This window comes from Arvicola amphibius, chromosome 2, assembly GCF_903992535.2.
Source record: "Arvicola amphibius chromosome 2, mArvAmp1.2, whole genome shotgun sequence".
NCBI lineage: Eukaryota > Metazoa > Chordata > Mammalia > Rodentia > Cricetidae > Arvicola > Arvicola amphibius.
The window spans coordinates 155,645,394-155,666,165 of NC_052048.2; the positions used below are offsets into that span (position 1 = coordinate 155,645,394).

Below are 20,772 nucleotides of genomic sequence, written 5' to 3' on the forward strand. Positions count from 1 at the left end.
TCCAGTCATCCCTACGCACGGTTGCTACATTTCTCCTTGTGTAACCAAAACCTTGCAGCTAGTTCCCAGAGCCCACCGAAAGTGGGCACCAAGCCCGGGGGATAAGGTGGGGTCCTCAGATTTTGCCCACTCAAACTCTGATCGCCTGGGCTCCCGGAGCCTACCTGCGGTCCCGGGGCCGGATCCCTGTGCGGCCTGGAGTTGGATCGGGTTCTCCTACCTGGTGGCTGGGCCTGAACGTGGCCGCCTGAGCTCCGCTGTCCCTGCTCCGCAGCTTGGACCTAAGTGAATCTGGAGACCCGAGGGAGAAAGGCTAAATCCGTAGCCCTGAGCTGCTCCAAACTTAATGTCTTTCCCCAGTCCATCTTTGAAACAGAAGTGGTTCTACCACCTGGATGTGCGGATATAAACCCCCTTGCAAATAATAAATGGATTAATAATAACAAGGTATGAAGTTCTTTTTATAGAAAAAAAGGAGAGAATTGAAACTAAATGCGGCAGTTAGACAACCATTTTGATAAGAGGATAATTGAGGCGACACTGGTGTATAATTAGAGGATAATTTATGCTATATCCACTTTTATTCCACCTCCCAAAATAAACCCAGTCCATAATCATTACAGGCAAATTGTTCTGAATTTTATAGCAGCAATTTGAACAAAGTACTGCAGTTAATCATGGGAGATTTTTGTGTATTCCTGATTAGAACTCTAATTGCCTCCTTCCAGAAAGTAAAAATAACTGTAAAACGACTCTATTTTTATCATTAACAATGTTGACAATAAAATAAAATCAATTGGAATTGTAATCGAGAGACAAATTTAGGACGAAGGCACTTTTACTTGGGTAGTTTATATTGTAATCAAGATTTGCCAAACCACTAACCGCATGTATCATTTGCATATATTTGAAAGCATTACAGTAGCTTCTGTTTTCAATAGGAAAAAATACATTACTGTCAGCCCTCCAACGACTCGCTTTCAGAGCAGACTGCAGTGCTCTGGGCTGGGAGGTGTCCCTCCTCCCTGGGGGGTGTCAATCTGTAGGACATAGGACCTACAACAGCAGGAATCTCGCCAGAACAAGGTCTGAGTTTTCATTCTTCACTACCCCCCATGAGATGGAGCCCAGATGTGGGGTCCTTCTTCCCTCTAAGGTTTCAATAAAGAATGTCTAGGAAAAACCCACCGTGACAAGGCGCTCCCCTGGGAGTAGAATAGGGTTGGGGTCCAGAGGAGGGGGACGGTCAAGTGAGAGGGGTCTGGCTTTAAATGCTAGGGCCACTGCTTCTGAACACAGGCAGCCTGAAAGGGTGCAAGTGAATCGAAAGAGATGAGCTTTCAGCCAGGCTGTTCCAAGTCTCCAATCCTGGAAACAAGGGTTCCAGGATCTGGGCTTGGAGCTTCGATGGGATTCGTCCTCCTCCCTCCACTGCTGCTCCCCTTTAGTTCCAGGCGGACCCAGGTTGCAGCTCTGGGCTGAGATTGTAGTTGCTTAAGGTAGGCGAAGAACTCCACGAACAGCGCACACGCCAGTAGAAGCGGTGCGCCTGTGACGTCAGGGGGCGACTGACCAATAGGGAGGCGCTGCCCTTTGGAGACAAACCATTCGACTCGTGGCGTCTGCATCAAGTCTGAAAGCAGACGCGCAACTTTCGCAGAATCCACCTTAAAATCTCTGCCTTAAACTGCACCAGCCCCCAAAATATCCAAGGGGGGAAATCAAGGGGGGGGAGAAGAGAGCAGATTCCCCCTCCCCCTCCTCTCCCATCCCTCCCCCTTCCTCCTCCCTTTGGGTTAACAAGGCCCTGCTCACTATATCTCTTTATATTAAATATATATATATTAGAGAAGAGCAAGGAAGAGAATCACCTCCGCCCCCTCCTTTTTAATTTTTTTTAAATTTTTTTTTGCAAGGATTCCGAGAGCTAAGGTGGCTGCAAAGGGGAGAGCGGCGCGAGCCAAGTGGGGGAGGGTGGAGGAAACCCGGGAGAAGGCTTTCTCCAGCCCCCAAAGTTTTGATGATGACCATGACTACGATGGCTGACGGCTTGGAAGGCCAGGACTCGTCCAAATCCGCCTTCATGGAGTTCGGGCAGCAGCAGCAGCAGCAACAGCAGCAGCAGCAGCAGCAGCAACAGCAGCAGCAGCAGCAGCAGCAGCCGCCGCCGCCACCGCCGCCACCGCCGCAGCCGCACTCGCAGCAGACCTCCCCGGCCATGGCAGGCGCGCATTACCCTCTGCACTGCTTGCACTCGGCCGCGGCGGCGGCGGCGGCGGCCGGCTCCCATCATCACCACCACCAGCACCACCACCACGGCTCGCCCTACGCGTCGGGCGGAGGCAACTCCTACAACCACCGATCTCTCGCCGCCTACCCCTACATGAGCCACTCGCAGCACAGCCCTTACCTCCAGTCCTACCACAACAGCAGCGCGGCCGCCCAGACGCGCGGGGACGACACAGGTGAGAGGCCGCTTAGGCAGCTAGCTTCTCCCGCCTCCCCACTGCCTCCCACCCCTCCCTCCCCTCTCACTTCCTCCACGCCGGGCCTTTGCCGGCCCCCTCCAGCGGGCGGCTCTGCGCGCCCCCACCCGGGCCCCGATCGCCTGGCGCCTGCCTGCCGGCTTCTCCCAGCCGGGCCCCTTCACGCCGCGGTGGACCCCTGGCTGTCTGACCCTGCGGCCAGCCGGGTTTCCCTGCGCGCGCGCTTCCCACTGCGCCCCCGGGCTGTGCGCTTGTCTTGCTCCGAGGTCCCTTACTGCGCCCTCCAGCCACTGGCTCTGCGCGCCCTCTGCCTGGTCCCGTCCCCTTCGCTGTGTCCCGCGTTTGTCAAGACTGGAGACATTTTTGGGCTCGGACTGAAGAGCTAGTTAGGCTGCCCACCCCACACAGGGCATGCAGGGGCCTACTTTGCGTGGGGCACCTGGTGCGCCTTAGTGACTTGTAACGAAGCTGTTGCGGCCGATGGATTCATTTAAACTAATGACTATTGGGCTTTTTCTTACCGCTGTGAGCTTTGAGGTGTCCCCTGCCCCCATCCTGACCCGGACCCCCCCTCTGGGTTTTCGATAGTACTTTGGCTGCTCCTTTGTTCTTGGGGGCGAAGCAGAGGGCCTGGGGTTGATAGCTCTCTGTTGTCCGGAGAGCTGCAGCCTGCCCTGGGGCTGCTCTGAGCTGCTGATTGTGTTTTGTTTCTGGGTTTTGATCCACGCGAGCAGAATCTTTTCGAACATACGGAAGGGACTTAAAGCTTGCAGCCAAGTGACACAAAACCAAGTGGGCACGCAAATACCCGGGTGGCTCAGATACAGCTTCAGGCATTGTAAAAAGCCAGGCCAAGAAGCCGCTCTCGGCCCAGAGAGCAGAAACCTCGCGGAGCCGCGGACTCTGGAAAGCCGCCGGCGCTGTCTCCGCTGCTGCGGAGTGCCGCTTTTATGCAGCGGGCTTCCGAGATTCGACCACCACCAGGCATTGTTAGGCCTAGAGGCTCGATCAGAGGGAAACTTCCACTGCCTCTGGGGACACATGGTCACAGTGGACCCAGGGAGTTCCGGGTATGGTGGGGATACTAAGAGGAACCCTTTTTAAGTTTGGGAGAACTCCTTGCAGGCCTTGTCACATGAAGGGAGAAGGCAGCAGTGGCCTCACGGGTGACGGCTCTTCTGTGTCATTTGCTTACAGATCAACAAAAAACTACAGTGATTGAAAACGGGGAAATCAGGTTCAACGGAAAGGGGAAAAAGATTCGGAAGCCTCGGACCATTTATTCCAGCCTACAGCTCCAGGCTTTAAACCATCGCTTCCAGCAGACTCAATACCTGGCCCTTCCCGAGAGAGCCGAACTGGCAGCTTCCTTAGGACTGACACAAACACAGGTAATTCCCGAGAAGCCCGAGTATCCCTGAAATACTGGTCCCGCTTGCCAACTGTTCAGAGAGCACACCAGAAGGAATTCTTGGCCTAGTCAACCAAGGATGCAAGGAGCTAAATGACAAATGCTAATGTTCCACTTGCGCATGTTCACGGGATCACACAGTTTGGAACAAATGACATGGTATTGGATTCTGGATTGGATTTGCATATACACCAACCCTCTGCGACTCAAGCCGAGCCTAGCATCTTTCGGTGAACAAAAGCATAGCTCAATCAAATCCGATTTCAGAGCATAATAACATGCCACAAAACAATTGTGTGTGTGTGTGTGTGTGTGTGTGTGTGTGTGTGTGTGTGAGAGAGAGAGAGAGAGAGAGAGAGAGAGAGAGAGAGAGAGAGAGAGTTGGGGTGACCAGCTAGTAAGCAAAATAAGGCCATTTCTTAAGGACCTTTTTGTGACCCCTAGAGAGCTAATAAGAATTTCAACTCATTGACCTAGGAAGGAAACTTAAGAGCTGAGACAAGCAGCAAGCTAACTAGACACATTTTCCAGGAGCTTAATAAAGGCATCTGTGTGAAGCCATTCCCTCCAGGATGGGTAAGGTAGGGATTTTTGAAGATTGCCTTAAATTCAGTGGTTACATCACCCTGGTACCAAATAGTACAGGTTGGGGTACTTCACTATAGTCTCGAACTTGGCAGAATTGAAAAACAAAGAGAATATTCCCCCAATTATGGCCTGGGACACCACAAATAATAGTCCTGATCACTTGAGAGATGTGCTGGACAGTTCAGACTTCACAGAAAGGGGCCTAGAGGTGACTACATTAGGCTGCATTCTCAAGCCATCAGTTAAGCCAACTGCGTAGGCTGAAGAGGCCTACTATGACATTCACCCCCTTCATGCAGCAAGGGTGCTTCAGGTCTGACAAGACAGTTGCCCAGACTGTGTCGAATGGTGTCTGCAGGCCACTTCCCTGAGTTCTTTTCCATCAGACTGATTTCTAGTGCCATGGTGCCACTGAAAATATTTGAGGTTTCCTATGATACTCTAGATACTCTCATTCTTGAAAAAACAGATTCAGGAATTTTAAAGGTAAAGCTGCTTCATACATTTTCTTTCATCAAAAAATTTGGGTTGTTGTCCTAAATGAGCTGCCAACACAGATTTCTGATTCACATGTGGTTTTCAGAGGCCTTTGACTTTTAGTAGCTATCCCAATCATGTGATGATTGATGACCTCTGTTTGCTTAAGTAACATACTAGGTAGGGAATGGGGGATGGTGCATTTCTTAATCCCTGCAGGACATTTATGTCTGGAGAAAGATATCTCAGGCATATTCCGTGGGATATGCACGATATGCACAGGTATGATCAAGCGATTTGCTTGTAAAATGCAGCCCTTAATCAATTCATAGTCATTTGGTACTTGGATATGCATAGCATTGCGAGTTTGGGAGTTATTAAATATAAAACTAAATAGTTGGAGGAGGCAAATTCAGTTGTAAGATTTTGACCCAAAATCTACTTCACTTAAATGTCCATAAAATTTTGGTCCACCAATCTCATTTGATTTATTTGTAATTTTATGTTGATGCTTTAAAGCCCAGGCTAGGATTCAACCCAAGGATCACAAGAACTGTAGTTATCCCAGCAAGATATTGAGTAGGCCTATAGTAGAGAAATGGAGATGGCTGTAAAGAGGTGAAGGGATTGTTTTTTGGAATTGCAATGGTTTCGTTGTTTATTTTTATATTGTTTCTTAAGCCTAGGATAATTGAAGGCACCAGTTTGATGTTTATCTGGCCTAATGATTGCTGCATTTCTTGCAGGTGAAGATATGGTTTCAGAATAAACGCTCTAAGTTTAAGAAACTGCTGAAGCAGGGCAGTAACCCTCATGAGAGTGACCCCCTCCCTGGGTCAGCAGCCCTGTCACCTCGCTCGCCAGCACTTCCACCAGTGTGGGACGTTTCTGCCTCCACCAAGGGCGTTAGTATGCCCCCCAACAGCTACATGCCTGGCTACTCGCACTGGTACTCCTCACCACACCAGGACACCATGCAGAGACCACAAATGATGTGACTTGCTGAGTGGATGGCCTCCTCCGGGACTTCCCAGAGAATCTCTGAGAACCCAGGACTCACCTGCATCTGCCAAACAGCCTAAGGACCGAGCTCAGAGGAACTGTCCCTGGGATCTGGGATCTGGGTCTCTCCTCTCTCTCTCTCTCTCTCTCTCTCTCTCTCTCTCTCTCTCTCTCTCTCTCCCTCTCTCTCCCTCCCCCTCTCTCTCCTTCCTATTCTCCTTCCTCCTTTTCTTGTTTTCCACCCCTTTTATCTTTCTTCATTTTGATTTCTTCCCTTCCTTTCCCCCCTCCCTCCCTTTCTGCAATCTCCTCTCTTCAGTAACTTAATAAGTCCTTAATAAGTAACTTTGCATCTGACAGAGATGGGAGAGAGAGAGAGAGAGAGAGAGAGAGAGAGAGAGAGAGAGAGAGAGAGAGAGAGAGAGAGAAGTTTTTGTCCAGTGTTCTGGAAACCCATCACTGTAAGGATATTTTCCCTCACACCTTGGGATCCAGGCCTCGGGCCTCCTTTTTGGGACTCAACATCAAAATGACTTTTTTTTTTTAAAAAAAAATAGACATTCTACACCCGCAGAACATTCTGCACAAAAACATGGCAGCATTTTTACTTGTTTAATGAATTTAAGACATTATGTAATGAAAGGCAAGGATTTTGGACTCCTGAATTTTTATTTACCAATCCAAGACTGAGAAAAGAAGAAGAAGAAGAAGAAGAAGAAGAAGAAGAAGAAGAAGAAGAAGAAGAAGAAGAAGAAGAAGAAGAAGCCCCAGTATCCCTTCTCTAAAGAAAGAAGAGAAATTGGCTGTCAAATTAGAACATTGCACAAAGGAAACGCTGCATGTCTTACCTAAATGCAATGACCTGGATCGATGATTCAACTAAATACAAACAGTAACAGCAACAAGAAAGATGCTTTTTGCATAACCCACCTCCAAACTCTGCATCAAGAAAGACCAAGGAAACAACCAAAATCACCATTCTATTGCTTTGACACCTCTCCTAGGTGAATAGTGGCATTCACTAAGCTAATAGGGACCTTTATATCAAGAAACATTTCTGTATATATTGTTGAATTTTAGTTGTATATATACTTTGTATGTTTTTGTCTTCTTTCATATATGGAGTAAAAGCCACAAAATGTTGGGAGTGTCCTCTGTTTCTCCAAGTGTCCCTGTCCCTTCATTGTTCCTCCTTTTCATATATATATATATATATATATATATATATATATATATTCACCTCTCCTAAAATAATTTCTGATTGCTAATATGGGGTGCTCTATACAGACTTAGCAAGTGCCTGAAGAGATGTCAGTTTGCACCACAAGCCTTTGTCTTAAGAACCTTAACACAAGGAGCTGTGCATGTTTTCCCAGCCTTTCAATTTAATTTTGTTGTGACTCGTATACACTTTTGTATTTTTTAAACATTATTATAACACATTCCCAGGTTAACGTCTAGACAACCAGGCACTTCCAGTACTGTATCTGAATATTCTTCTTTCCCTTTTCCCAGACAAAATAGTACAGCTATATTTGCCCTTGGAAGCAGAAAAAAATAAATAAACAAATTAATTAATTATTTAAAAAGAGAAAAGAATAACAAACCCAGAAAGCAAAGTGCACAATTTTGATTAATGTTGAAAACCCACTGCCAGCTAGCGAGGTAGGAAAATGTGCTGTCCTGGGAGAAACGCATCCTTCCCTTCCGATCTCATGAAAAGCAAAGAAATAATGGAAAGGAAAAGTCCTTTCGTCATACAAGCAGGAAGCCCCATACTGTGAGAATTAATGGCTACAGACCTGGGCATCCTTCAAATTATGAACCTTGAAACCACTGAGCCATTTATCAGAAGTCAATAGAGATACTCAGAGTGCTCCATATAATGACAGCGACATACAGTCGTGCAAAAGGACAGTCACTATAATTAGACACAAGGCAAAGACTACTTACCAATATACCCGTTCCTTTTTTTGTTGAGCAACTTCCACGCTCAGTCAGTCTTCAGAATGGTTTAAAACCGATCAGTCTTGTCATTTTCTAGCATTCGCATTGTTACATTAGGAAAAATGTTTTCTTTTCTTTTTTCCCCCTTCCTACTGTGAAACTTTGGGTTCGTAGCTCCCCAGGATCAATTCTGAACAAAGCCTCCAGCTGCAGTGCCATCCAATTTGAAGCAGACATTGGGGACAATTTAAGGTTTTTATCCACAAGAAGGTTTTTTTCCATTCTCTTAAATGCAGCCATAATTAGAGTAATTTTTCATGTAGCCCGCTGATTACAGCGTTTTTACCGTCAAAGATAATTACCTGTAATTTTCTTCCACTTTTAATACTAAAAAGCCATCTTTATTTAGATTCAGGAACAGGAAAGGCGAAACAAAAGAGGGAAATTATTCTGTTATTCATACACAAATTGCAGAGACGTAGGACCTAAAATTGAAAATTAACCAAAATTATAATGCTGCAAAGAATGGAAGAGGCTGCAGAAGTACAGCTGGTAGTGGGGCTTTGCTGAATTATTCAAATTATGTCAGAGAGAAAGCTACCATATACCAAACCAACACTAATTTTTTCCTTAAAAAAATTTACCAAATATATGCCAAACCACTGTGAGTGTGTGGAATTCTGAAACCCTGCCAATGTATGTTACTATGTTGGAGGCCGGTGATGGTATTTCTTCACCCCATCTCTGTCTCTTAACATCAGTTTAATCACATAAATTCTGGGAGATAGTCCCCCTGGAACTCTCCATAGAACTGGGCTCCCACTGGATCCCCTGAACTTCAAGGGTTAATATTTTCTCTTTTAAAATGTACTGACCCCCTAGGAAACTGATTCCCTGAGGGAGGGATTGGTAGGAGGGGCGTTGGGTGAAAGGCGTTGCTAGTTGAGGTGTCTACTGCGCCTCCCCACGTTCAAACTTCCTCTTAGGCAACAGAGTTTGAGTTCCAAAGCCCGGTTCTGACCGTACTAAGGGGTGGGGTGGGGTGGGGAGCTGAGCTATTGGGTAAGGGTATGGGAGAGTGACAATTTCTCCTCCTCACAGATAAGTAAGCACCTCCTTATCTTTGGATTAGGCTTAGTGCAAAGGTTCTTGCCACGGTAGAAAGCTTTTCTCTGCAGGATGGGGAAGTCAGTGAGTGTGGGCTCCTGCACTAAACATTTCTGGCTGCTTATAAAATCTACAGGATCAGGAAACAGCGTCATCTATAGATAAAACACACAGCTTTTTGCTAGTGTCTTCCTTGGTCCATAGATTAGACCGGTTCCTTGGCTTCTTATATTAGTTCTGCATCTCAGCCAATTACGCCCCTCTAACCCTAGCGTTTGGACTCAGCAGGTCCAAGATACTTTCCCCTCCCCCATTACACCACACACACACACACACACACACACACACACACACACACACACACACACCACGGCTCTAAAGAAAGGCCCGAAGGAATAGCCTCGAAGGGCTTCAGATGCCAGTTAATCTACAAACTTCCCCCAGCTGGAAAGAAGATGTTCCAAGGGGCTGCAAAGTCCAGCGATTCGGGCACACCTGCGTCTGCTACCATGCATCTGCATACCTGACTTGCAGAGAAGCAAGCCGCACAGCCAGTTCCGTCTGATCTCTTGATACTTCAAAACCTAAAATCACAGCTGCATGTAGAGCTAAAAACCTCATTATATTTACCTAAGCAATTGTAAGTAACAATTTTCTGATAGATTTTAGCTTGGACTCTCAGGCTCCTTCTATGCCTCCCAAAAACCTGGTCCTTTCCTAGTCTCCAGTCACAAACTACACCAAACCCATCAGCAGCACAGAAGCAAGACAGGCAAATCATGTTCTTAAGGATCCCATTTTCACCAGATCAACTCTGTTACTGTTAAAGGAAAATCAAAGGTCAGAACCAAAGCCTAGAAAACAAAGTTGCAGTTCAAGGAAATCACAGCAACACATTACATACAGCATGGAGAGTGCGAGGTGAGAAATAAAAAACCAACCGGTGCCTATAAGTATGCCAGAAATAAAAACTTACCCCAGTGAATATCTCCTAAGCAATGATCAGGGTCTAGAAATCTATACTGAGCAGAAGCACAGGAGAGTATTTTTCTGAGTCTCAGGGCAGAAGCTCTGTGTCTATATTCTTGGTTGAGTGAGCACATCCAGGTGTGAAATTGTTTGCACACCCCAGCACCTCTTATATTGCCAGCAAAATTAGCTGTTATTACTGTCACTGTTTAGTGATGGTTAGCGTGATACAAAAAAAAAGCTGCTGTAATCAAGACCTGGCGCATCTTTGCAAATTACAGATAATTGTAAACGTCCAGATTATGATAATAGCATCCTAATCCAGCCTGCAATATAATTATTACAGAGTGTTACATCTGAAACTGTCCAGTAGGGCTAATTCAGCCATTATTTAGACCCTATTTTTTGCACTGCAAATGGGTTGCTGAGTTGAAAATGTACGATTGTAATTTCACGGGGCACTCAATGAGTAATGGTATAGGAAGAGGAATACAAAAGTGAAATGTGAACAGTAGCGATCAAATCAAACCCTGAAGGACAAAAGACTGTTTGATTCATATGGAAAAAGAAGAGCCAGAATTAAGAAAATAGCAAATCAGCGGTCTGAAGTATTATGTGTCCAAGTCTTGAGCAGTGTGGAGCTGATGCATTTGCAGGGGCTGCGGCTGCTGACTGCCTGCAGTCTCAAGCAACGTTTCTCCTTCTCCTCCTCCTCCTCCTTCTTTTTCTTTTTAAAATGCTCCCGTCTTTCTTCCCTCTACCAAAGCATTTCCCTACATTTAAAGGTGTCCCTCCCCCACAGCCCCTCCCCCACAGCAAAGAACGTTTGTCAGTTTCACCATTGTTTCCACCAAAGTCACCTCAGAACACGCCTGTCACTTGTTATGAACATATTTTTAAATGAATTTCCAATTGCTCTTGTCATCAGAGCAAAATGCCCTGGCTGCTTGGGAAGTGTTTGTCCTCCGGCTCCATCTCTGCTTTCTTTCACAAAGGAGAAGCTAGAGCGTATCTTTGAGGACATTAGCTGAACGTGTATTAGTTGGTGTTAATTAAATATAGCCAACTGGGAAGCTGCCATCTTCGGTTGGTTTGGCTATTTGCTTTAATTTTGTCATTAACTTTATTAATTAAAACCTCCCCAAGTCAATCAGTCTGGCTGTCTGTGTCACAATATGCTGGTTGGGCAAGGTTCCTCACCTTCAAACAGACTAGAAAGGGGTGGGGGAATCAGAGGGAGAAGGGCTGGAGAGGGACAGAGAGCGTGTTCCTGGTCCCTGAGGATTCTATGGCTTCCAGTAGGATAACCCCTGCTCTAGTAGAGACTTTTCGAGTCTAATTCTGGTAGAACACCCCTGTCAGGGACACTTGCAAACCTTGTATCCCTAGGACTTCAGTTTTCCTATGCTGAGCGCAGACTTTCCTGGGCCTCTTTTCAAGTCTTTAGGCCAGTTGTGTCTCCCTCCGCCCGACAACACCTTAGAGACCCGTGCGCTGCCCAGCCTGGGCCACCCTGCGGGGTGGCAAGCAGGCTCCCTACCTCCTGGGAATATAAGGGCAATAATGAAATGTCCCCTGTTTAGTGACCCCTGTTTACAGATGAAAGTTGAGTCCATACCCTGCCTCCCCCAACTCACCCCTGTGCCCCCTTCCCCACCTCGCAAATGGCAAGTGGCAGAAAGAGTCCTAGGATGACAATGAGCATGCAGTGACAGTTCCTGTTTTCACGCCTTTCAAGAAAAAAATGCTTTAAAATAAACCATAGCTCGGGAACTGTTTACCATCCTTCACTCCCACCTACTTCTTTTTTTTTTTTAAAAAAAAATACAGCAGACTGGGTACGGTGGATTCCATAGAGAGTTGTTACTGAAACCAGAAAAGAGTGTGTGTGTGTGTGTGTGTGCGCGCGCGCGCGCGCGCGCGCACGAGAGAGAGAGAGAGAGAGAGAGAGAGAGAGAGAGAGAGAGAGAGAGAGAGAGAGAGAGAGAGAGAGAGAGAGAGAGAGAGAATCAGGTCATGAAGCCCTTTTCCCTCTTCCTGTGGCGAAAGGTCGCGATGTGTGGTATTTCACGGTTTTATATAAATCTTGGTTTAGGATGTGGAACAGACTCAATAATACATGTGCTTTTGGCAAATAGATTCCTTGAGAACCCCATAAATCAGAAGTAAGCCCAAGCGAACAACAATTCAGAAACATTTAATTGTTCTAAAAACCGGACTCTCCAGTCCTTTAAAGAGGGAATCGCGTAAATTCCCTGTTTATATCTTTAAGGTTAGAACTCAAAGTATAAAGCAGGTTATTACATTACAGCGGGCTGCCCTCGGCGACTGAAAGGGAAGGCTCCTGCACCCTTCAATCACGCATACCTCGGGCACTAGACACATCGTATACTTTCTGCCTTGTGCCGCTAAGAAATCTAAAGCCAGTCAGAGGCAAAAGAAAACACTAGGGATGCGGGTCGCCGGTACAGGCTGTGTAGAAAAGATTTAACCAATCCCACGTGTACCACAGCGATTCGGGCTATTTTTGAGGCCCGAATTTCGTTTAAGACTGGGACTGGGTCGAAAATATGCAAGGTCTGCGGGCAACCTGGGAACAAGCGAAGGGAAGCCGGGGAGACGGAGCCAGTCGAAAAGCCCCCTCCCCAAGAGCTGGGCAGAGGGAGCCTGCATCCAGCCGAGGTGTGGGAGTGCTTGAGGGTGAGGAGCAGGGTGGCTGCGGGCAGATCCTCTAGGGTGGCGCACTTCCCAGCTGTGTCTCCAAGCTCAGCCCTCAGGGTGTGCCTTCCCTGAGGGCAGGAGAGCTCAAGGTTGGCCAGACCCGAGTGGCCAGTGGGGGCGCTGGAACTGGGAGGTGGGGGGAGGGCTCCGGGAGGGGATGGCTGAGTAGTCCTAAAGTACCCTTCTTTGGGAACAACAGGAAGCAAGGAGCAAAAGGGGAGTGTAGAGCAGTTTCCAACAGGCACCCAGGAGAATTCGGGCTGGAGAGTCCTAGATACTGACTTGTGTGGAGGCGGCAGAGAGCCACAACGCCGGGCCTAGGCGCGCGGTGGGTGGAACTCTGAACCGCGGTGCCCGGACACCGCGAGCCACTAGGCGTCCAGTGCGATCAAAGGAGCCACGGGAGGCTAGCCGGCGCGCCTGGGGTTGTGGTGTAAGGGGCGGGAGAGATACTGTTCTGGCCATTGTCACTGGGAGGGGATGCGAGTACATCTTTGTCCGTGGGTCAAAGCTCTCTTATCCAAGGCCGAACCCTGGGTGGATCCGATTGGGAGTGGACTGGCTCCCGGGTAGGTGCCCGACTCGAGGGAAAGAGCAAGCAAAGGAGTGAGATCAAGGGCAGCGAGGCCTGCGGGTTCGTCAGTGTGTGTGTCTCAGGCCCTGTGGCTCAGCACTGGAGCCGCCTGGCACCCACAGGAATGCAGCTTCCCTCGGATCCCCACGCCGCCTCTTGTCCCACAAGGAGGTGGCCGCCAGGAAAAGGAGGGGGGAGAACGGGAGTAGAAACCCGCCTAACCCAACCCAAGTCTCAAACAAAGGCCAGTTTATCTGATCTTCCACAGGAGGGCCCGGGAGGCGGGCATGGTACCGAAAAAAAAAAAAAAAAAAAGAATCACTCAAGCCCTGCCAACATGGGTCTCCTGAGCTTTGCAGGGAGGTCTGAAGATGGAAATTGAAAGTATTGGGTGGAGGTGGGGGTCCACTGTAAAGAAAATTAATTCCGAAGTTTGCTTGATTCATTTCGGGGATATTGGGCACAGAAGTAGGCAAGTGAGGAACGGAATGGCCAGACACACACGCGACTCCTAGTGTGAGGTTCAGGGAGAGTGGGGTCTGCCAGAGCCAAAATATTGTGAGGAGTGATAGGCGCGTTAGATACAGGGAGAAACAATGGGAAGCAAAGGAAGGTGGGAGGGAGGGCAAGAGAAGCAGATATTTTTAGACTTTGCTGTGGATCTGTTATTTTTACATCCTTGGGCGAAGGACTGCAGGGAGTTAAATTCCCTGGGGAGAAACCCCGTGGTGCCAGAAAAGCCCGTTGCGAGTCACTTGCCAGAATACTTTTGTTCACCGCTCCCCAACCAAGTTAAAAAAAAAAAAAAAAAAAACCCCGATCCAGACAAGAGACCTCTACTAGTGGAGCAAGAGAGGTACGCATAAGAGGAGGAACCTCTCTGAAACCAATCACCCCCAACCCTCTTCCCGCTTCCACTGGTGCCGCCGCGCTCCAAACAAACTGGGTTTAGTGTCCTTAACAACTAGCAATGCCCCAGCTTGGGGTGAGGGCGGTGATTAAAGAGCATCTCTCTTTTTTTCCTGAGAAGCATCTGGACCCGCCCTTCCCTCCGCTTGGCTGAGTCCGGTGGTCAGAGCAGTGAAGAAACCACAGCCAGGAATGGGAGCAGGGAGATGACATCCACCCTCTCCAAGTGTCAAAATGGAAAGAGCATGTTCCAAGCACATTTTTTTACACTCTTGGGAAACCAGTGGGCGGGAAATATTGGGGGTGTGCGGTGGGTGCGCCCCTGCCAACCTTCCCAAACACACACCCTGGGGTGGGGACAGGCGCGTGGCCATCCAAAAGCCAGGTTCTGGAAATCAAGAACAAGTCTTCAGAAAACTCCGGACTTTTAATGTAAGGGAAACTACAAAAATCTTTGCAAGCAAAGAAAGAAAAGGAAAAAAATAGACGCCTTCATCTCTTTTCCCATTCTACTCGGCCACTGTAGAAAACAGAATGGGTCTGCTCCCCTAACATCATCATCCACCACAGGAGGAGTGCACTGAGGGCAGGAAAAAAATTTTGGAGATGCATTCCTGTTTAGGCAGGGTTTAATAGCCCAGGCTGCCTGAATGTATATGGCCCAGGGAGTTCCAAGCTGGTGGGCCTTGGTGTCACTTGTAGAGAGAAAGGAAATAAAGGGGAAGGGAGAAAAAAAATGGGGAAGAAAGGAAGAAAGGAAGAAAGGAAGGAAGGAAGGAAGGAAGGAAGGAAGGAAGGAAGGAAGAAGAGATTAGGGAGACAAACTCTATAAATGGCCCAAAGGCATGCAGCTTGCCTCTCTGGTTCTTACTGCTGGCAGGGTCCTCTCTGAAATCCTCAGATGACAGGATGCATTTTTATGTCCTAATCTCTCCTCCCCAAGAGGACTCTTGTTGCATTTACTGCGGCTGACTTCCTATCTGTGGAATATTTGCCATAAATCTAGTAATTTCCAACATCGCTTGTTGCTTTAGCGTCCTAAGGACACCAAAGGATTTAGGTGAACTAAAGGATAGCCAGCCACAAAGACACCTATAATTCAGGCCTGCGGGCGGGGAGGGCTGTACATAGCTCTGGGCACAGACTAGATGTCCACACACAGAGGTGTAAGGGAAGAGCTAATCAGGGGCCAGGTTGCTGCAACTCCTGCACCCCAGCCTTCAAGATGGCTTCACAAAGAAATTCCAGCAAACATCCCATTTCCTACGGCTGAGAACTAGCTTCGCCTCCGTTTTATGTAAAAGCAGAGCAGGAACTCCTCCTGAAAGAGCCACAAAGTACAGATGCCAATGAAGGACAATTATGTTAAGAGCATTATTTCACACGAAATGAAATCAATATAGGGCCTTCATTGCCCCTCCCACAGTCCCTTCTATTTATTTATTTATTCAAAGAAAAAGGGATGTTCCCTGCCCCCACATTCCTTGTTTGCCCTAGTGCTTTAGGCTCCCCATTGTTCTCAGTCCCTATGGCAATTTCTGGCCAAATATATAGTCATACACATTAGGACTCCCAGGTATAAGGTAGTATTTGCCATAGCCAACATTTCAGATTTTTGAAAAATATAATTGGAACGAGAGGAGATTTCCTTTTCTTTCCCTTTCTCATCTTGGGATTCTCATTTTCTAAAGGACCATAATTTGTCTAATTGCAGTACACATGCTGGTGGGGAGGGAGTTCCTCACCAGAATCACTTTGAATTTAGACTTCCAGGTTACTGAGGGATTTCTGCTGCCTGCTTCCTCACATACAGGGCAATAGAAATGTATTTACATTGCAATAAGCCTTTCTACCCAAAACAATTGAAGTTATATTTAATATCATTTAAATGGTTTTGTGGTTAGGGAACAAAACAAAACAAAACACTCTAAAGATGACAGTATTATAAACAGACCGCATGTGCAGACGGATACACAGAACACAGAATCCAGCACAAACACATTTCTGCCTCGTGCAGCTTCTCATTCCTGCACTGTTGGATTTCTGAATAATTTGTCTGTTCTTAATCGCCTGTATAGAGCCTCACTAGTCAATTATGGAGGGGCCAAAGAGGAACAGTTTTCATGGTCGAAATAATTTTATTTATCCAGAATATACAGTTTAATTCCTCTATCTACACTTATTTACACGGTTAAAATAACATTGAAAAAAGTCTTTTGAAAAGTTGAGGTCATAGATTTCAAGGCACCATTGATAGTGTCCACAGTTGCGCAAAAAAAAAAAGGTTCTTTTCGTAAAAAATGGGGTGGGGGTCCTTTGAAATGCAATAACTTACATGCAAAAAAAGCTTTACACATGATTTTTTTGTTGTTGCTTCCATTTTCCAAACATCCCCGTATGAATTCCTGTCTTTCTGATTTCTAAAACAGCAAAAACACTGTAGTCCCAAAATTGAGCAAGAACGAGAGAGCAAGCAGCCCATCTAATAGAGCGTCCCGGAGGCCAGGGCCAGCGGGTGCTGCAAGGAGCCCGGTGGCGGCAGGTGGGAATTGATTGAGCTGGCTGCGCTTGGGTACCAGGAAGCCGAGTTCTCCAGGTAGCTGGACGCGGGGGACTGGTTGGAGGTCGGAGGGTGGGCATGAGGGTGGTGGCTGAGAGAGCGGGATGAGCCCTGGGGCTCCCATACCGCTGGTGACTGTGGCGAGTTACACGCCATAGGGTCGCTGGAGCTGGGACTGTGCTCCGGGGGCATCTCCCCGTTTTTCATAATCTTCTTGATCTTGGATCTTTTGTTCTGAAACCAGATTTTCACCTGGGTAGGGGAACAAAGGCACATGTTACCGGGACACTCAGAGGATGCCCGCGCCTTTCCCTGGGCGGTGAACGAAGACTCTTCTGGCCCCTAGACTACCCGGTCCCAGTTTCTCCCCGCAGTTGAGCACCTATCGCCTCGACGCAGCAGCCTCGGTCTATACAGGGAGTGGGGTCCACAGAAAACCCTGGTCAGATCAGTGGCACCCGGCTTCAGCTAGGGTGCGACCCCAAGGTTCGTCTTTTATTCTGTCTGGACTTGAGTACACATGTGGACCTGTACACCAGTGCACCAGTGCACCGGGGAGGGGGTGGCACCGGGAAGGGGGTGGCCACCCTCTCCTCCTCGAAGGTTAAACACCCCCCCCCCCCGGGAGGGAGGGGCGTGGAACAGACTGAAGGTACTGTGTGCCAAGGGAAAGGAGATTTCCCAATCTTATACCCGACTGTCTTCACTCCCCTCGGCACTGGGAGGCCAGACTCTGCCTGAAGCTCTGGGCGGCGGCTTGAACATTCTTTATTCTAGGCCCCAGCCGGTTGGAGTGGGAGGGAAAAGAAGGGTACGATCCAGGAGGGTTTTCCCCGTACAATAGCGCCCCCCATCTCGCGACCCTCAGGCTGCTGCGGCTTCCAGCTGCCTCAGGGATAGAACAAGACCCGGACACAACAATCCAGGCCTTTGCACGACTCGAGACCACCACCAGGCCACTATTCCTGGAAGCTTCTCATTGTGAAGAGACCCAGACAGTTCTTCAAAACGCGCGCAAGACATCCCCCCGCCCCCACAAATGCCTCTCCCTTGTTTTCACACTGAAACATTGGTCCCCAACCCTCGGTGGCTAAAAGGGGGGGGGGGACAACTCGGGATAAACGACGAATCCGCGCCCACAGCCACGTGTCGTTAACAGCAGGCCTGGTTCACGGAGGGAAGAATACAAGGGGTAGTGTCTTTCTATCTGTAAGTGTCTGCAGAGTTCTAGGGAATCGGCTCCAGCCGGTCGGCACCGAACCACGCGGCCCAGCCTGGCTTGCAGGCCAGGCGGGGCCGGTACCCGGCGGCGGCCGGATTTACCTGTGTTTGCGTCAGTCCCAGAGAGGCAGCCAACTCGGCGCGTTCTGGCAGGGCGAGGTACTGAGTCTTCTGAAACCTTCTCTGTAATGCGGCCAGCTGAAAGCTGGAATAAATAGTCCTGGGTTTACGAACTTTCTTTGGTTTACCATTCACCATCCTCACTTCTGGCTCCGCCACTTCTTTCTCTAAATAATCAAAACAGACTAGGTTAGTGCTTTTGGGCAGACAATGGCTCTTTTGCACAGGCCCTCAACTCACTGAGGTTTTCTTTGATTTTAAGTATGTAGTCTTCACTCTCTTTCCCAGTATCACCACCTTGACTTTTCAAACCTCAGTGAAACCGGTTAATCCCTTTCCCAAATCATACACAGAAGAGCTACTGAGTGCTGAGAGGTACCTCGAAGAAGCTGCTTCTTCGTTTGGGGGGGATGGAACCCTTCAGAGATGCTTACTTCTCTCTGACATCCCTCCCTCACTCTCCTCCCCGCCCCCAGCATTCACCCTGGGCTCCCTGGAGTTTGTGGGACGTGAATACCCACTCCATTCCCAGGGCACCAAGTGAGGAGGCCCTGGGCCATGACCCCGCTTCTGTCGGCGTCTGTTCGGGCACCCGCAGAGGCTAGACTCTTGGTCAGGGAAGACGCTAGCCAAGGTCTCTAAAGTTCAAAGACCGACAAGAAAACTATGTTCCTTCACTACAGCGGCAAGCGGTCGGTCGGGGCCATGTCAGACAGAGAGCCGATTATGCAGCCCCCATAATCTCACTGCAGATCTGCGAGGGCACAGATGTGTCTGGTTTCTTCTACAAATAGACTTAATATGTTCTTGGCCAAAAAAAAAAAAAAAATCTTCCCCTTATGCATGAATACAGAGACAGCGAGAGGAACAGACTCAAAGTTCAATCAGATACACTGAGAAAATATTGTAGGGAAGATATTTTCGTAGTAAAGGGGAGAGAGCTGGGAAGAATCCTCACTGTTATTCATATACATCGCTGGGGGGGGGATCTCTGAACCAGTGTTTTGCAAACATGCCTCTCGACCACATGGCCCTTCCCCCTCTCAAAGTACTAGGCGCTGGAAGGAGCGGGAGAGCCTGTGTGTGAAGCAGCTGCCAGAGGAAGGGCGGAGGATGAGGGCTGTGGTCTCCACTCTGCTGGAGTAGGGGATGCTAATATTAGCAGGCTTATTAATGTGTTGGTGAGGAGAGATCAAAATCGACCAGTAAAACGTCTCCACCGAGACTTCACGCCTCTCATTTACCTCCCAAGCTCACTACCCCCCTGTAACTCTCTGAGGAAGTTTCAAGGTGGAGGGAAGAAAGAAGGTGCAAGGAAGGAGGAGGCAGACAAATTCTAGGCACCTAAGGAGAGAGTGAGAGCGGAAAAATTCCTCTAACAACGTGACCTCTTTGCAACCCTCCGATATTTAAAATGGCTTTTTTGTGTTTGGAAATGCCTTGGCTAAACCGCAAAGTTCCCTGCTTGCCCTTCTCAGTCAGGCTGCAGACCTCAGGCCCGCAGGCCACCCGGTGCGCAGCCGGCACCCGACCCGCACTGCGAGGCCTCGGGGCGCTCTCGGGCTAATCCAAACTAGACCTCACCAACTCAGCATGCTCACCCAGAATTTCAACTAACTTTCCTTTTATTACGCAAACACCGCTGGGGCTGCTTCATTACGCACCCCCCCCCCCCCACACACACACACCCCGCCACTTCTTTCCACCCTACCTGGCTTTCTGGCCAGGCAATTTAAGAATACAGCTAAGGAGGGACCCCCGAGGGGCGCGAGAGGGAAAACCTTCGACTCCAAGGTTCCTCCACTGGAACCCCCCAAATTGCCTGGTGAAATGTTCTCCTGTTTGCAGTTCCGGACCCTCATTCCCTTCCGCCGAGCGTGCTTTCTAGTGGTGCCGAGAGCGTGGCCCTCGTCTACCACCCCACCTCATGCCCGCCGGGTGACGATGCCCTGGGTACCTGCCTCCCGCCCCCGCGCGTCTACCTGGCTGGCTGGTGGCACTCGGGACGCGGTTGTAGGCGCCGCCGTACTGGTGGTAGGGGCTGGCGTAGCTGTAGTCGGCGTAAGCCTTGGGCGGGTAGCCGGCTGCGGAGCCGTTCACGCCGTGGTACTGGTATTGGTAGGGGTTGAGCGCTTTGCCGTAGGAAGCAGAGGTAGGAGAGCAGTAGCCGTGCGGGGCGGCCCCCGCGGGACTGTAGTAGTCAGAATCGGTGGCCGACGACTCGGGCAAAGTTGGCGATTCCTGAGACGGATGATGCATGGCGGCAGACGTCGGGAACGGAGCTTGGAAGTCGCCGGAACGGATGCTGGGGACTCTTCTGTCAAACACTCCTGTCATAGCTCCCGGGCGGGTGACTGTCTTTTCTGCTGCGGCGGCCGCTGCTCCCTGAATTGGCTGAGGAGCTGCTCTGATCTAAGCAGACATGGCTGTGGGAGTGAGGGAGGAGGAGGAGGAAGAGGAGGAGGCGGCGGCGGGGAGGAGGAGGCTGGGAGTCGTGGAGGCTGTGTCTCCCGCAGGCTGACTGCTGGCTGAGGCTCAGCACAGCCTTGGTTAAATCCTTAATTGCGCGCTTACGCACAGCGGGGTGGATCGGGTTCCATTGGCCAGGGCCTCGGGAGCAGAGGAACACCCTAACTCGTCCAACTAGTTTTAGCACAACAAAGCATTGCTTAAAAAAAGA

The 20,772-nt window shown here is 49.0% G+C and overlaps 2 protein-coding genes across 2 annotated transcripts; one reads left to right on the top strand and one right to left on the bottom strand.

The window, feature by feature from the left end:
* The first annotated feature begins 2,020 nt into the window (after nt 1–2,020).
* Nucleotides 2,021–5,960, top strand: Dlx6 (distal-less homeobox 6). Its single transcript, XM_038319225.1, has 3 exons — nt 2,021–2,465; nt 3,684–3,877; nt 5,709–5,960. The coding sequence occupies exons 1-3, from the start codon at nt 2,021–2,023 to the stop codon at nt 5,958–5,960; spliced, it is 891 nt and encodes a 296-aa protein (XP_038175153.1).
* A 10,713-nt stretch (nt 5,961–16,673) lies between these two features.
* On the bottom strand, nt 16,674–20,429 carry Dlx5 (distal-less homeobox 5). The gene is made up of 3 exons (XM_038319226.1): nt 20,075–20,429; nt 18,075–18,259; nt 16,674–17,003 (listed from the first exon to the last, which is right to left on the bottom strand). Exons 1-3 carry the CDS (start codon nt 20,427–20,429, stop codon nt 16,674–16,676), a joined length of 870 nt encoding a protein of 289 aa, XP_038175154.1.
* Nucleotides 20,430–20,772: the final 343 nt, after the last annotated feature.

Excerpts from the sequence above, each read along its gene's own strand:
- Dlx6 (XM_038319225.1), top strand. The coding sequence starts at position 2,021 with ATGATGACCATGACTACGATGGCTGACGGCTTGGAAGGCCAGGACTCG. Across the intron at positions 2,466-3,683 it reads GACGCGCGGGGACGACACAG|ATCAACAAAAAACTACAGTG; the intron begins GTGAGAGGCCGC and ends ATTTGCTTACAG. Across the intron at positions 3,878-5,708 it reads TAGGACTGACACAAACACAG|GTGAAGATATGGTTTCAGAA; the intron begins GTAATTCCCGAG and ends CATTTCTTGCAG.
- Dlx5 (XM_038319226.1), bottom strand. The coding sequence starts at position 20,429 with ATGACAGGAGTGTTTGACAGAAGAGTCCCCAGCATCCGTTCCGGCGAC. Across the intron at positions 18,260-20,074 it reads GAGTGCCACCAGCCAGCCAG|AGAAAGAAGTGGCGGAGCCA; the intron begins GTAGACGCGCGG and ends TTGATTATTTAG. Across the intron at positions 17,004-18,074 it reads TGGGACTGACGCAAACACAG|GTGAAAATCTGGTTTCAGAA; the intron begins GTAAATCCGGCC and ends TCCCCTACCCAG.